The 16,467-nt window shown below is 40.8% G+C and overlaps 1 protein-coding gene across 1 annotated transcript; it reads left to right on the forward strand.

The window, feature by feature from the left end:
• Window positions 1-260: 260 nt before the first annotated feature.
• On the forward strand, window positions 261-4,973 carry LOC128700715 (innexin inx2). Its single transcript, XM_053794064.2, has 3 exons — window positions 261-320; window positions 1,948-2,125; window positions 2,864-4,973. Exons 2-3 carry the CDS (start codon window positions 1,956-1,958, stop codon window positions 3,951-3,953), a joined length of 1,260 nt encoding a protein of 419 aa, XP_053650039.2. The 5' UTR covers window positions 261-320; window positions 1,948-1,955; the 3' UTR covers window positions 3,954-4,973.
• Window positions 4,974-16,467: the final 11,494 nt, after the last annotated feature.

Consider the following 16,467-nt stretch of genomic DNA (forward strand, 5'->3'; position numbering starts at 1 on the left):
GTTCGTTGATAATGTGAGAAATGTAATAATAATACTAAGGCTGGATAACTGAAGAAAAATAACTTCTGGAACAGGATTTAAATGAGTTAGAACTGCAGTGTTCCTTGTCCTCGAGTTTATTCCCGGAATGCAATATATTCACTGATGCACCACGAAAAGAACTGGGGAGATTTACCCCGGTTGCATCATGCTTGTAGGAAACACAGTGAGTGGTAATCCCCCGTCTCGAGGATGCTCAGAGCTATCCACAGTGTCTGTTCAGTGTGTCTCGGGAGGTGAGCGTGTGCGCTCATACCAATATCACCAACTCATTTAATTCAGTAAGTGATCTTTTCTTTGTGTTACCTCACCTTCACGGTGCTCGCAAAATTTGCCAAGTGATTATGGCAGTGCTGTAGTGTTAATTAAGCCAGGTATAAATAGAGGTTTTACGTAACCGCACTATTAAAGTGCCTTTGCCTACAAGACATGAATGTACAGTATATTTGTTTTCTAAGTTATTAGTAGCGTCGTGCCCATGCCTGGTTGACACTGAAGGGATAAAATAATTTCTTGCAAGCTCGTTGGCAGTTTAGTATAAACAATTTATATATTTTCATTAATATTTTTGTTTCGTTTGTACAGACTTTGGTTATTTTTGACTGTTGAAAATTGTGTGTGATTTTATTCTCAAGACTATGGCTCGTATTAGGTTTTAGAAGCTGGGCCTCATATAATGTTCATTTACGTGAAATTTGGAATAGCCTACACAGCGCATATTTATGACCTAAGTGCAGAGATGTGGTGGTATAAAATTTGCTCACGTTATAACAGTAAAGCAACAGATTAAATAAGGTCTTATGTGGATCAAAGTTGTGAAGGTGAACCACCTATGAATTTTATGTTTCTCTCCTGGAACCAACACCAAAGACCTCCAGGGTTAATTTTTTTTTGTCTCGTATACAGTGGTAGGATGAGATTCAGGGTATCCAGCACTAGTTCCAGGGATCATCGCTCATGCGACTCGGTCTCATACCACCCTTCATTAATAATAAAGAAAACAATGAAGAAATAAAAACTGTTAAGAAACATACTGGCAAACGTTTACTGAATGCAAGTAGAAGTATTTACGGTTTACGTGATTATGAGCCAGAAAAAAGGCCAGCAATCTTTCCAGAGTGCAAAACATTTGTCAGGCTTCCATTTCACACACGTGTGGCAGGGCGGTAGTGCTTCACCCTATCACTGCATTATTAAACAAATGCTTGATATAAGCATGTCTACCTAAAACTACGTGATCTATATACTAGATCCTACAGAAAGTAGCCAAATTAGATGTAGTAATTACGTGTGAGTTTTGGTTAGTAAAAAATTGAATAAAAATTGCATACTTGTTCATGGTGAAATTTTGGATTCCTATGAAGATATTTAAGTAAAGAAAGTAGCAAGAATACTCTTCAACATACTTATCGAAATACACCTCACGACTAGGCTTTTCCTTTTATGATGAAGCCTGTGTATGATGCAATACAATGTGTCAAGGAAAATTTGTTGTATTTTTTTACTCTGGGATGAGCAAATATGTTTTTCCAGCTCATTTCTGTTCCTACTGTTTTAAGGAGATGAGATTTGAATGTTTTAATTAAGTATTGCTTTACCAGTGATAGGTAAAGAGAAGTATGACTTCGGTGTTTCCATTCCTGATATGAATCCAAGGAATTTATTATCTTTATTGTGAACATTTATGCACTGTTAAATTAGAATTATTAATATCTGCTTGCACCAACAGCCTAACTGATCAGGCCAGCAGCAGCAGCTGGGATGCCTGGTCCATAAACTGACAAGTACTGAGACAATATATATCTGGGTTGTCGGAGGATCAAGATTCCTGAGTTACTAAGACAATACTTTAATTCATTTGATTTTCCTGCTATTTTTCTCATTAATGACTTTTGGCATCTCTCGCAGGAGCAAGGATGCCCACCGCCGTCGATGTGCGCACCATACTGAGCACTGTCTTTAACTTTTTCAAAACAAGAGCCAACCAGGTATGTGCTGCCACCTGCGACGGTCTCGTCCTCAGGATGCACTACCGCTGGACCTTCTGTGTCCTGCTGGGTGGTTTCCTCACGGTGTGGTACTCCTGGTAAGTCTTCATCTCTCACCCACTACTTTCTCCTTAACCACCTGTTGTTTTATGACCATTCTGAATGCATCTTTATATAGGTACAATACACGTAAGGAAAATGACAAAAGATTTGGATGATTATAATTGTTTTACATAATAACATAAGGGCAAATTATATATGATAATAAATAACGTAAGAAAATGCGGCTTATTTCCATTGGGGATCTTGCAGTATCGTGGTATTAGCAGCCACGACAATAGAGAAAATCAGTTTAATATATGAGGCCTGGTCTCAGACCGGGCTGAAGGGGGGGTTGACCCCCTGAAACCCTCTCCAGGTGTACTCCAGGTTCAGGATTGTTAAATATACAAGAAATTACTTTCATCCTTTCTTTAGCTTCATTCATTAGCTTTCTTCCTGAAGTGGTTTAAGACTCTCCTTGACTTGTTCAGGCGCTCCATTCCATTCCATTATTGCTGGATAATAAAGGGGCTTGAGACCTGCCCACATACCGGAGGTACTACGATGCTATGTTCACTTCCTCAGTTGGAAGATTGATTTTCCCGCACTGCTTTAGCCTCATGTACTAAGAGCGAAGCGCAGCAAACAAGTTAACAGTTTTAAGGTCTACTATTGCGATATTCTTATTTATTTTACAGAACACCTGTTTTTTCCATTGCAATCCGCCATCATTATTTTAGTGCATTTTGACCAAGTCTGTTTTCATTATTACATTTGTCATATTTACTCGGCAGGTATCACCGTGAAGTCATCACATGCGTGTCGCACTTCAACGCAGACACTCAGGTCCGCCTCGACTACGTCAACATTTGTCTCTCATACCCTTATGTTGAAAACGACAGTTCCAGGAGATACATACTCTTCTACCGCTGGATAGCTTGGTCCTTTTTCATCCTGGCACAAGTGTATTACATCCCACGTAAAGTATCTAAGAACTTCGACAACGCAAGATGCAAGAAACTTTTAGAAGACCTTGCCGCCAACGCTCACAGATATGACCAGGCTGAACAAGAACTGGTGGAGAGAGCCGCCAGATATATCATCTTTAATCTCAATACTCACAATGGCCTCTACTGGAAATATCTTTCTGTCAATGTATTGGCATTATTTGTTGACATTTTTGCTATGCATTACTTTGATTTCATACTTCAGGGACGATTTATTCAGTATGGCTTTAAATCTTATCCATTTATCAGAGACCCTCAGAGGTTCACAGATTACATGTCACAGACATTTCCCCCATTCGTCTCCTGTGAGATTAGTCGTGAACACCAACTGGTAAATAGGCGAATAGAGAAGCTTGGATGTCACCTCACTATTATGGAGCTGTACGAGAAGGTATTTCTGATCTTGTGGGTGTGGATGATCTTCCTGACCTTCGTCACCTGTTGCTACATTATCTTCCTCATCTTAATGTGGGTTCCCTACGTGCGAGTTTACCTTCTCCGCACTGCCAAGCCAGCCCATGCCAGCAGTAAAGTTGGAATGGTCATACATGCAGTGGCAAAGAACTGTAAGATTGGTGATATTTACCTCTTGTACCGCTTGAAGGGTCACTTGAGCCATGCCAGGTTCTATGAACTGATGACACGGCTGTCGGATCCCAGACTATTCAACGCTCAGACTCGACAAGATCCACCCAAAGTAATCCCAGACGGAAAGGATAAAATTACAAACAACCAAATGGATAACCTGAGGAACCGGCACCCTAATATGCCCAAAGATCCGCCAGTGAATCTCGAATATCTGCACCAGATCCTAGAAAATCCTGAAACGATGCAGAAACATCCACAGCATCCTGCCCAGCGTACTCCAATGGTCTAGCTCGTAGAACACCAGCATAGTCATGTCAATTACAGAGTTATTATTGTTCTAAAGATTCCATATGGATTGATCCCCTATGAAAGACTGAATGAACATCAGGCTCGGTGTTGCCACAAGAGCTGATGGGTAATAATGTCCTGTCGTGCCGCTACCGAGACGCTGTTGTACCGCAGTTTGGTGAGGCTCAGAAATTTTGTGCTCCATCGATGATGATGATGATGATGATGATGTAGTATGTTTCCTCACTCCTAAAGGACGCCGGGAAAATTATGGACGATATAATCACTCTCTTTAGTATATCCTCTTACAGCTCAGCGCTCGGTAAACGTCAAATTTAATATCGTTGTGATTTAAGGAACAAAAGAACAAATTTCAGAGTCTGGCGTTCGGTTTTTATTATTTATTACTTCATGGCCAGAGCTGTTGAATTTAAGAGAGTAGAAAGGTAAACCCACGCGAGGGAGGCCTGGTCATGGATCGGGCCGCGAGGGCGTTGATCCCCGGAATAACTTCCAGGTAACCTCCAGGAGCCGTGTAGTCTCTCACTGCTGTTAGCATTACATAAAAAAAATCATCTAGAAGATGTGGGAAGTCTCCCTGACTCTCGCAAAACAAAGAGTTCTTCACATTCTGGGAAAAAAAATTGCTATATAAATAAACTACAAACTCACGTCCTACTGTACGTTATTTCCTGTACATGGATGCCAATGTATAAGAAAACTTCAGACCTGCTGTGGGTTATAGTCTATGAAAAATGCCATATAAAGAAATTTCAGTCCTACTGAATTAATAGATGATGCCAGTGGCATCATAAAATACTTCTCATGTGCTCAATTAAAATGCTGTGATATTTGTATTATACTTAAGCGACCCATAAAAATTGGGCTCTTCTGATGTATTTATTGCTCTCGTGAGCTCGATAAATAAATTTTATTGTGTATAGCGTGTTTAATACTCTGTTTACATAATGTAAGAAACCGAGTTATTTGTTTTGAATTTTTAATAAAGATTTTTTTTAAATATATCTTTTGATCACCTTCAATGATATTTAGGCTTTATCAAGAGTGATATTAATGATTGCAGTGATATAAATGATTACCGGTAGGAGACTTGGACCTGCCTCGCATGAGCCAGTAGGCTTGTTGCAGTGTTCCTTCTTTCTTATGTTCTTAAATGAACACCCGCTGGAGGACCGCTGGAGGACCGGAGCTTACAAGGGGTGGCTCGTTGTACAACATTTCTCAGAGGAGTGAATAATTCAACTGTTAGAAGACACTGTTACGCTGCCATTCAAGAGAGAAAAACATTGGGGTGTCGTTAAGGTACAAGAAACCAGACGATATATTTTTATGAGGAAGGAATATAATGATTTATTATAAGAAGTATTATAAAGCAAACTAGAAAAAAATAGCGTTCCTATGATTTGCATAAAGATCTTTGGCTGAACAGCGACATTGTAGAATTATTCCCTCTTGTACGAGACATTATTTTTAATAGTATAATGTATAGGTAATGTGCAGACTAGTCTCGTGACTCGAAGTAATATATATATATATATATATATATATATATATATATATATATATATATATATATATATATATACATATATATATATATATATATATATATATATATATATATATATATATATATATATATATATATATATATATATATATATATATATATATATATATATATATATATATATATATATATATATATACCTACAACTCACTCTCATATCCCTATAATTTCTTCCTACACCCCTGCAACCCATTCCTACGCTCTTGACAACTTATTCCAACACTCAGCCCACACCCCTACGACGCACTCCTTGCAGCTCCGTCTCTACACCACTTCACCTTATTCCACCCACACTCCTACAACTCACTCCCACAGCCCTCCTAATTACCTTCAAGCATACTCTCTAGATCACTTTAACACACTCCTCTATATCATTTCTAAACACATAAAAAACGTTTTTGCGTATTGCTAAGGCAACTCCTAACTGCAACACATTTTCTTCGTTACTAAAGGTTGGAAGGGAAAAAATGTTAGGAAACCCGTGTTTTATGAATAATTACATTTTTCTCTCTCTCTGGAGGGGTACCAGGATGAAATCAAGCTCACAGGGGGAGGGGGCAATAATGCTCGTCTCTGTCACATGGCGATTAAAATACAATTATATATATATACATATATATATATATATATATATATATATATATATATATATAAATATATATATATATATATATATATATATATATATATATATATATATATATATATATATATATATATATATATATATACACAATCATTCTTGATGCTAGCTAACTTCCCTGTCCTAATTTCTAAGCACTGTTTATCTGTGCTTACAAACTGTGAAACATAAACACGCATTATGTTCTTTTGTAATATATAGGTCATTTTATTAGGAGACTCTTTCTCCTCCAGTAGGCGAAATGTCTCCTACATTCCACACCCCAAATGTTTGCTATAAAACTTGTCGAAGTTGGAATATGACCATGAGCAGCAGCGACCTCTGACTTACAGGTGTTAGCTAAATGGCTTGAATGGAACTCTAGAGCTTCGTTGTTAGTTACATCGGGGGAAAAAAATCGCCTGACTCAGGACTCAGTTATAAGATGATGCGCTTAATGGTTTCTTTAGAGAGCACCACATTCTCTCCATCTCAGCTATGAAAGGGAAACTCTTTTCATCTGAAGTAGTTAGGCGGAGCTTGGTGAAACTTGGCTGAGAACAAGAAAACCAGGAACAAGAGAACGAGGAACAACCACGCAGGGAATAACCACACCAAGATCAGCAACTCAGTCAACCAGAACCTGCTTCACAAATTCAAGGTCCATCAAACGAGGCGCTTCACCGGCTCCTACGATGCTGTGGTCACCCTAGAAGAGAAACACCAAGGTCTTCAAGTGAGTGTTTGTCCCAATTTGGCAGGTCAATTAATATTCTCCCCAAAGGTCACTGAGTAACTATACGAGATCCTGTAGACATCAAAAGTCATCCACTGGAAACTAATACATTTAAAAGAGAAACTGATACATTTAAAGGAGAATGAAGCGAAGCTGGCAGTGAGGCACTGTGCTCGGGAAATGACTGTGTCCTACAATCAGTAGCGGATGCTCTAAGGTGCTCAGTCATCACCACGCAGGGAAACTCAAAGACAGGATAAGTGGTGATCGCTAGGGACCCACTATTTACGGTGTTTAGAGCCAGTCCCACAATACACAAATCTGCATCACAAAATTAAAAAAAAGAAGGAAAGAACAGGTGATAACGCAATTCACGAACTGCTCGGCAAAGAACCATGAATAGAACCTACAATACCGAAAACAATTAAAGCAATTAAATTGGTCAATCTTTTCAACATATCACTACAAACTGGCATAGTACCAGATAAGTGGAAAATGGCAAATATGATACCTATTTTCAAAGCAGGTGACAGGTTCTTAGCTTCGAACTATAGACCAATAAGCCTAACCTCAATAGTGGGAAAATTTATGGAATCAGTAATTTCCGATGCAGTTCGTAGCCATCTTGAAAAGCATAAATTGATCAACGAATCTCGGCATGGTTTTACAAAGGGACGTTCCTGCCATATGAATTTATTAATTTTTTTTTCACTAAGGTATTTGAGGAGGTAGATCATGGTAATGAATATGATATTGTGTATATGGACTTCAGTAAGGCTTTTGATAGAGTCCCACATCAGAGACTATTGAAGAAAATTAAAACAAACGGAATAGGAGGAGAAAATTTTTCCTGGATAGAGGCATGGTTGACAAATAGGCGGCAGAGAATTTGCATAAATGGGGAGAAATCAGTGGGGAAGCGTCACGAGTAGTGCTCCACAGTGGTCAGTGTTGGGCCCCTTGTTGTTCACAATTACACAAACGATACAGATGAGGGAATAAATAGCGATATAAGCGAGTTTGCCGATGACACCAAAACAGGCCGACGAATTCATTCTGACGAAGACATTACAGCACTCCAGAAATATTTAAATAGACTGATGCAGTGGTCGGAGAAGTGGCACATGCAGTTTAATATAGACAAATGCAAAATTCTAAACATTGGACAAAAAATAACCATGCCACATATAAGCTAAATAATATAGATCTTAAAATTACTATTTGCGAAAAGGATTTGGGAGTTCTGGTTAGCAGTAATCTAAAACCAAGACTACAGTGCATAAGTGTTCGCAATAAAGCTAACAGAATCCTTGGCTTCACATCAAGAGGCATAAATAATAGGAGTCCTCAGGTTGTTCTTCAACTCTATATATCCTTGGTTAGGCCTCATTTAGATTATGCTGCACAGTTTTGGTCACCGTATTACAGAATGGATAAAAATGCTCTGGAAAACGTACAAAGGAGGATGACAAAGTTGATCGCATGCATCATAAATCTTTGTTGTTAGGTAAGACATATATGCAACAGTTAGGTATCTTTATTTCGAAACGTTTCGCCTACACAGTAGGCTTCTTCAGTCGAGTACAGAAAAGTTGATAGAAGCAAAAGAGACTTGAAGACGATGTAATCAGTCCATCACCCTTAAAGTTTTGAGGTGGTCAGTCCCTCAGTCTGGAGAAGAGCATTGTTCCATAGTCTGAAACAATATGGAGTTGAAGTGACAGGATGGAGCCTTATATAGCGCCAGGAGGTGAGACGTAGGTCACTAGTAGAACGCAGATGTTGGGAGGTCAGTTCCTTCTCAAATCCAGCGGTTCTCACTAGTAGAGGTTGTCGAAGTTGATTTCAGGTCTGTACCAGATACCCTTGTGTTGCAGTGTCTGACAGATTGAACATTAAAATAGTATAAAATACCGACAGGTTGTTAGGTAAGACACATATGCAACAGTTAGGTATCTTTATTTCGAAACGTTTAGCCTACACAGTAGGCTTCTTCAGTCGAGTACAGAAAAGATGAAATTAAGACACATGTGCAACATCTGGGTATCTTTATTGTAGACGTTTCGCCATCCAGTGGCTTTATCAATACAAATTCCAGGACATAACTTGAAGACAGTAGGGCTATATACAGAAAGATGAGGTAATCAGTCCCTCAACCTAGGAGTAGGTGCGAAGAGCACCATAGTCGTGGAGATTCTGAAGCAGAAGCAAAGCAAACAAGTTCAGGTAAGATCCGAATGGGATGAGCGGGGAAGACGGGACAGATGAAGAATAGCTCTGGAGAGGAGTGTTCTTAGTAAGAGAAATAGAGCCAGGGCTTAACCCAGCAGCTAAGGCAATCGTGTGGCAGACTTGAGAACAGGAATAGCAGGAACTGTTGCATTGAACTTGTGGTAGTTGAAGTCTTGAATCTTGAGTAGCTGGCAGCAGGCTAGGTCACATCAGAGGGTAGAACACATATGGGAGTTATAGGAGTAACTGAGGAGGCAGGTTAGCAATGGAGCCATTTTCGAACTTTTTGAAGCTGCTTCTAGATAGGTGGTATAGTTTAGCCTTGTTACTGAAGGTGAAACGTAGAGGCTTGATGAACTCAAGAACTTGGGTGAGTGTGAAGTGAAGCGGTGATTCACAGGCATACTTGACTCTTCCAGCACCGAGGCTTTTGTAGAGTTCAGTACAGGTTATGGTGTCAGTATTTGAAGGAGAAGTGTAAAAGGTAAGGTTTTCCCATGAGGGTTTACTGGAGTCGTCGTTATCTTCCTCTTCTGGAGTGAATTCATTGGGAGAATCTACAATGGTGGTAGCAGGTGACTGAGGGTCGACAGGAGCAGCTGTGAGGTGTAATGGTTGTGTAACAGCAGGCTGGGAGAGGTGGGAGACGGTGGCTAAGGGAACTTGATCAACGTTGTCAGCGGTGGAAGTGGTTATAGAAGTTACAGGAGCAGTTGCTTGGGCAGGAGACAGGTCTGCAGGTGCAGTAAAGTTCAGGACGTTGGTAAGGATCTTGAGGATGTCTTCTGAAGGTGTGGAGTCCGGAAAATTGAATGCAGGCATGTTGTTCAGACGGAATAGTTCGTTAATAGTGGTGTTGAAAGTGCCGGGGTTTGCTGCGTTTATAAGGTGTGCATACACCATGCAGTACAGCACCTTGGAGGGAGCACCGTCGGGGAGTGGAGAGAGGGAGTTGCTGGGCGATGGTGGCTGTAGATTAGCGTGTAGAGTCTTGATGGTGTCGGTTTGTGGTTTGGTTACTGAAGCATATGTCGGTGAATTGGAGGTGTTCGTCAGAACCTTAGTTTTCTTCAATATGATTTCTTTCCTGAGTGGGCACTTAGCTGCAAGGGTATGATGATTACCCTTGCAGTTAAGACATGTTGGTGCTGTAGTAATGGTGCAAGATCTGAAATCGTGTCCATCATTCCCACATTTTGAACAAAACTTCTTATCCTTGATGGGGTTTATAGGAGTAGCAGGTCCTGCAGTGGGAGATGTATGTGAAACGTTCTTGTTCTATATGATTAGGGTGAATGTGGTAATATGAGATGGCCAGACGTCAGAGAGAGCTTTGGTAGCCATGGAGATGTCTGAGAATGTAATCTTTAGCATAGATGAGGCGTTAGGGATCTTGGAGATGCTGTCTATCGAGGCCCAGGTGTTTTGTTCCTCAATAGATGACTTCAGTACTTCAGTAGAGAGAGAGAGGTGACGATATTGTCCAGTCTTTTCACAAAGACCGAACGTTTCGACTTCAAGAATGGAGACGGGGATAGAGTGAATTGTTGTGTTTGTAGGGTCCTGATTGAAGAGTCGTCCATTAGTTTTGATGCTTCCGTGTCGTCTGTGCAGACGACAATGAAGGAGTCCTTCAGAGAGTGGATTGCCGTAAATTTGACCTGCATGCAGGTCCTAACGACGGTAGCTAAAGCTAACTTCGAGGAATCATTAATTGCACCGTTCACAGGCTTGATTTTCACACGATGCGACAGCATTGTGAAAAGGATGTGGCGTTTGTAGAATATAAATTCCCCACCCCGGCGGGGTCGAAGGGAGGCTTCTTGAGTGTAGAGTAGATGTGTGATCGGGCAGAGCACGACGGACCAGGAGTGTGTGAGTTGAAGTGACAGGATGGAGCCTTATATAGCGCCAGGAGGTGAGACGTAGGTCACTAGTAGAACGCAGATGTTGGGAGGTCAGGTCCTTCTCAAATCCAGCGGTTCTCACTAGTAGAGGTTGTCGAAGTTGATTTCAGGTCTGTACCAAGATACCCTTGTGTTGCAGTGTCTGACAGACTGAGCATTAAAATGGTATAAAATACCGACAGGTTGTTAAGTAAGACACATATGCAAAGTTAGGTATCTCTATTTCGAAACGTTTCGCCTACACTGGATGGCGAAACGTCTACAATAAAGATACCCAGATGTTGCACATGTGTCTCAATTTCATCTTGTCGGTATTGTATACCATTCTTGAACAACCTGTCAGACACTGCAACATCATGGAATCTTGATTCTGAGGACATGTACATAATCTTCACGACTACGACAACTACTACTACAACTAACCCATCTCTTTGGGAAGGACCTACTTCCACTGGGGAATCCCGCCTACCAGTGAATATGCCCTCGTCTGCTACACCTGACGTTACTATATAAGCGCCAGGGTCCTTTCTTCTGCTTCAGAATCTCCACGACTATGGTGCTCTTCGCACCTACTCCTAGGTTGAGGGACTGATTACCTCATCTTCTGTACATAGTTCTACTGTCTTCAAGTTATGTTCTAGAATTTGTATTGATAAAGCCACTGGATGGCGAAACGTCTACAATAAAGATACCCAGATGTTGCACATGTGTCTTAATCTCAACTTGTCGGTATTATATACCATTCGTACACGATCCTATAGACATTATAACCCTCTTCGAGGGCCGCTGAACCAAATGTTAGCGAAACTAAAACAACACGTATGCTCCTTTCAGTATGACTGACTGCTTACTTCTAGCCTTGATATCACGAGATAACTCCAGACAACTTGATTATGTATGGCATATGCGTTCCCAGGTTATTAAACCCTATCAAGTAGCCGCTGTATACTTGACAAACAACGCATCACTCCTGTGCTGCATGACACCGACAGTATTATTATTATTATTATTATTATTATTATTATTATTATTATTATTATTATTGTTGTTGTTGTTGTTGTTGTTGTTGTTGTTGTTGTTGTTGTTGTTGTTGTTGTTACTACTACTACTGCTACTACTACTACTATTAATAATAATAATAATAATAATAATAATAATAATAATAATAATAATAATAATAATAATAATAATAATAATAATAATAATAATGGGGCACGCGAAACCCGTAAGGCTCATACAGCGATTACCAACACTTACCTCCAGCACTGAGGCAGATGAGGTTACACTCTTGTTCCGAAGCCTATAACAAATATCATGACTCCGTAGGCCTATCACAGTGTTATTATAATCTCGCTCTCAACTAGCAAGTGTGTCCTGTTGTAAACGAAAATATTTCGTATCCAAAGAATTTAATGTTATTTCCTTAATTTCCTCTGTTTATCTTATATAATCTGTGGGAAAAAGAAACAGTCGTATGATACGTATGATTTTCATATTAATAATTACAGTTGATGCATGTAAATGCGTATAAAAAAAAAATGTTTACTTGAATACAGATTGATCATTGATCTGCTTAATGAGGTTGTACACGAGATTAAAACGTTGGGTTCCACGAGCTTAGTCAGTCATCTGAGGCAGCCGGCAGAGCTCACACATAAAATCCTATTGAAGAAGATGTCGCTCTCAATTGTCACGTTTATGATATTCACTGTAACTCGTAATGTTGGTGTTAATAATGCTGTTGTGATGAATGGTTTGAAAAACCGACAAGTTGAAGATTGAGACACTTATGCAGCATATGGGAATCTTTATTCAGGAAACGTTTCGCCACACAGTGGCTTCATCAGTCCAATACAAAGAGGAAGGCGTAAGGAGAGGAGGAGAATGAGATAATCAGTCCCTCAACCTGGAGTCGATGTGTTCAGTCCATCAATCTTGTAGAATGTACAGTATAGGGCCGTAGACATGGCTTATATACTGTAGTGAGGTGAGGTGATGGTGAGTGGATGGTACCACTATGACCCCGCCTCCGCCTGCTTCACCTCACCTCACTACAGTATATAAGCCACGTCTACGGCCCTATACTGTACATTCTACAAGATTGATGGACTGAACACATCGACTCCAGGTTGAGGGACTGATTACCTCATTCTCCTCCTCTCCTTACGCCTTCCTCTTTGTATTGGACTGATGAAGCCACTGTGTGGCGAAACGTTTCCTGAATAAAGATTCCCATATGCTGCATAAGTGTCTCAATCTTCAACTTGTCGGTTTTTCAAACCATTCATCACAACTGTCAGACACAGCAGCATCATGGGATCTTGTTACAAAGAATTCTTCAACACTTGTTCAACCTTTGGACGAAGACCTACTTCGACTAGTGGATGGTACCACTATGACCCCGCCTCCGCCTGCTTCACCTCACCTCACTACAGTATATAAGCCACGTCTACGGCCCTATACGGTACATTCTACAAGATTGATGGACTGAACACATCGACTCCAGGTTGAGGGACTGATTACCTCATTCTCCTCCTCTCCTTACGCCTTCCTCTTTGTATTGGACTGATGAAGCCACTGTGTGGCGAAACGTTTCCTGAATAAAGATTCCCATATGCTGCATAAGTGTCTCAATCTTCAACTTGTCGGGTTTTCAAACCATTCATCACAACTGTCAGACACAGCAGCATATGGGATCTTGTTACAAAGAATTCTTCAACACTTGTTCAACCTTTGGACGAAGACCTACTTCAGTGGTCAGTCGCCAGTGTTCAGTGGTCAGTCGTCACGTGAGGTCACAGACCCTGAGCTGCTTTGGGGATTAGCGTGGACGGTTACAAAGCATGGCTTGCTTCTGCAGTGTTTTAAAAACTGAGGTTGGAGAGTTGAAGGAGGAGGTCTTGCTTCTCCAGGAGGAGATTAGGAGGCTGAAGGTCCACCTCAATGGGCCTGGGAGAGAGTGTGAGGTGGTTGGAGATGTGGGGAATGAGGCTTCTAGCAGTGAGGTGCAGTCTGTCTCTCACTGTGAGGAGGCTGTAGGTGGGGAGGTAGCAACGGCTACCAGCAGTGAGGTGCAGCCCAGCACCTGCTACAAGTGGCGAGTTGTTCACAGTAATGGGAGGCGCATCAGAGTAAGGAAAGTTAAGAGTGAAGATCTGAAGGTAGGAAATCGCTTCTCTGTTCTCCAGGATGAATGTACTTCAGTGGCCAGTGAAGGTAAGGGTACTACTGCCCCTGCTAATGAAGGTAAGCGCATTCTTGTGGTTGGTGACTCTCAGGTAAGATATGTTGACCGTGCTTTTTGTAATAGGAATAAGAAGATGAGAGATAGAGTGTGCTTCCCTGGAGCTGGTGTTGGGGACATTGTCAACAGACTGGATAATATCATGTCAGGTAATGGGAACAAGCCCATTATCTGTCTCAGTGCTGGTGGAAATGATATTGGGAAGGGTAGGAGAGAAGAGCTGCTAGATAAGTACAGGTCAGCTATAGATTTCATTAAGTCTAAGGGAGGGATCCCAATCATATGTAGCATAATGTAGATCTTAATATTACGGATTGCGAAAAAGATTTAGGAGTTCTGGTTAGCAGTAATCTGAAACCAAGACAACAGTGCATAAGTGTTCGCAATAAAGCTAATAGAATCCTTGGCTTCATATCAAGAAGCATAAATAATAGGAGTCCTCAGGTTGTTCTTCAACTCTATACATCCTTGGTTAGGCCTCATTTAGATTATGCTGCACAGTTTTGGTCACCTTATTACAGAATGGATATAAATTCTCTGGAAAATGTACAAAGGAGGATGACAAAGTTGATCCCATGTATCAGAAACCTTCCCTATGAGGATAGACTAAGGGCCCTGAATCTGCACTCTCTAGAAAGACGTAGAATTAGGGGGGATATGATTGAGGTGTATAAATGGAAGACAGGAATAAATAAAGGGGATGTAAATAGTGTGCTGAAAATATCTAGCCTAGACAGGACTCGCAGCAATGGTTTTAAGTTGGAAAAATTCAGATTCAGGAAGGATATAGGTAAGTACTGGTTTGGTAATAGAGTTGTGGATGAGTGGAACAAACTCCCAAGTACCGTTATAGAGGCCAGAACGTTGTGTAGCTTTAAAAATAGGTTGGATAAATACATGAGTGGATGTGGGTGGGTGTGAGTTAGACCTGATAGCTTGTGCTACCAGGTCGGTTGCCGTGTTCCTCCCTTAAGTCAATGTGACCTGACCTGACTAGGTTGGGTGCATTGGCTTAAGCCGGTAGGAGACTTGGACCTGCCTCGCATGGGCCAGTAGGCCTTCTGCAGTGTTCCTTCGTTCTTATGTTCTTATGTTCTTATCTTGCCTAGAAGGGGAGTAGGAAATGAATGGTTGTCTAGGGCAATTGGTGTAAATTGCTGGCTAGACAGATACTGCAAGGAACTTGCAATCCCATTCATTGACAACTGGAACAACTTTTATGGCAAACATGATATGTATGCAAGGGATGGGGTTCATCTCTCTGGGGCAGGGGTGGTAGCACTTGCAGACTCGATTGAGAAGGCCATTGGTGAAATGCCTATGATTTTAAACTGATGGAAGATAGAGGTATGGGTGTGTGTGGGAAACAAGCAGGTTGCAACACTAGGGTTGGAAACAGTAAATGTATAAAAGGCATTCAGCATGAAGTTATAAATAAAGACAATAGAACAGGTCAGCAAACAAAGGGGGACAGCAGAGGGCAGCAAGGGACTAGCTCCCTTAAGGTTTACTATACTAATAGCAGGAGTGTTAGAAATAAGATAGATGAGCTAAGATTAATTGCAAGTGCAGGAAACATAGATATTATTGCTATAACAGAGACCTGGCTCAATCTGAAAGATAGAGAGATGCCCTCTGAATGTCACATACAAGGCTATAAATTATTCCACACTGACAGGGTCAACAGGAAAGGTGGTGGAGTAGCGATGTATGTCAGAGACAATTTAAATTGTTGTGTTAGACAAGATATTAAATTAGAAGCGTCAGCCACTGAATCTGTTTGGTTACAGCTTCTCGAGGGCCGAGAAAAACTAATTTTGGGTGTGATTTACAGGGCCCCAAATCTTGATAGGGAGTGCAGTAAACTTCTATGGGACGAAATTCGTAAGGCATCTACATACGAAAATGTTGTGCTAATGGGAGATTTCAACTATAGACAGATTGACTGGAGCAATTTGACAGGAAATTTAGAGTCGGGTGACTTTCTTGATACGATCCAGGATTGTTTTTTAAAACAGTTTGTGACAGAGCCAACTAGGGGAAATAACCTCCTTGACTTGGTTCTTGCCAGTAGGGAAACACTAATTAATAATCTTGAGGTTAATGATGAGCTTGGGGAGAGTGATCACAAATCACTCAGTTTTAACATATCATGGAATTCCCCTAATAATGGCAATCAAGTC

The sequence above is a fragment of the Cherax quadricarinatus genome, chromosome 20 (assembly GCF_038502225.1).
Source record: "Cherax quadricarinatus isolate ZL_2023a chromosome 20, ASM3850222v1, whole genome shotgun sequence".
Lineage (NCBI taxonomy): Eukaryota > Metazoa > Arthropoda > Malacostraca > Decapoda > Parastacidae > Cherax > Cherax quadricarinatus.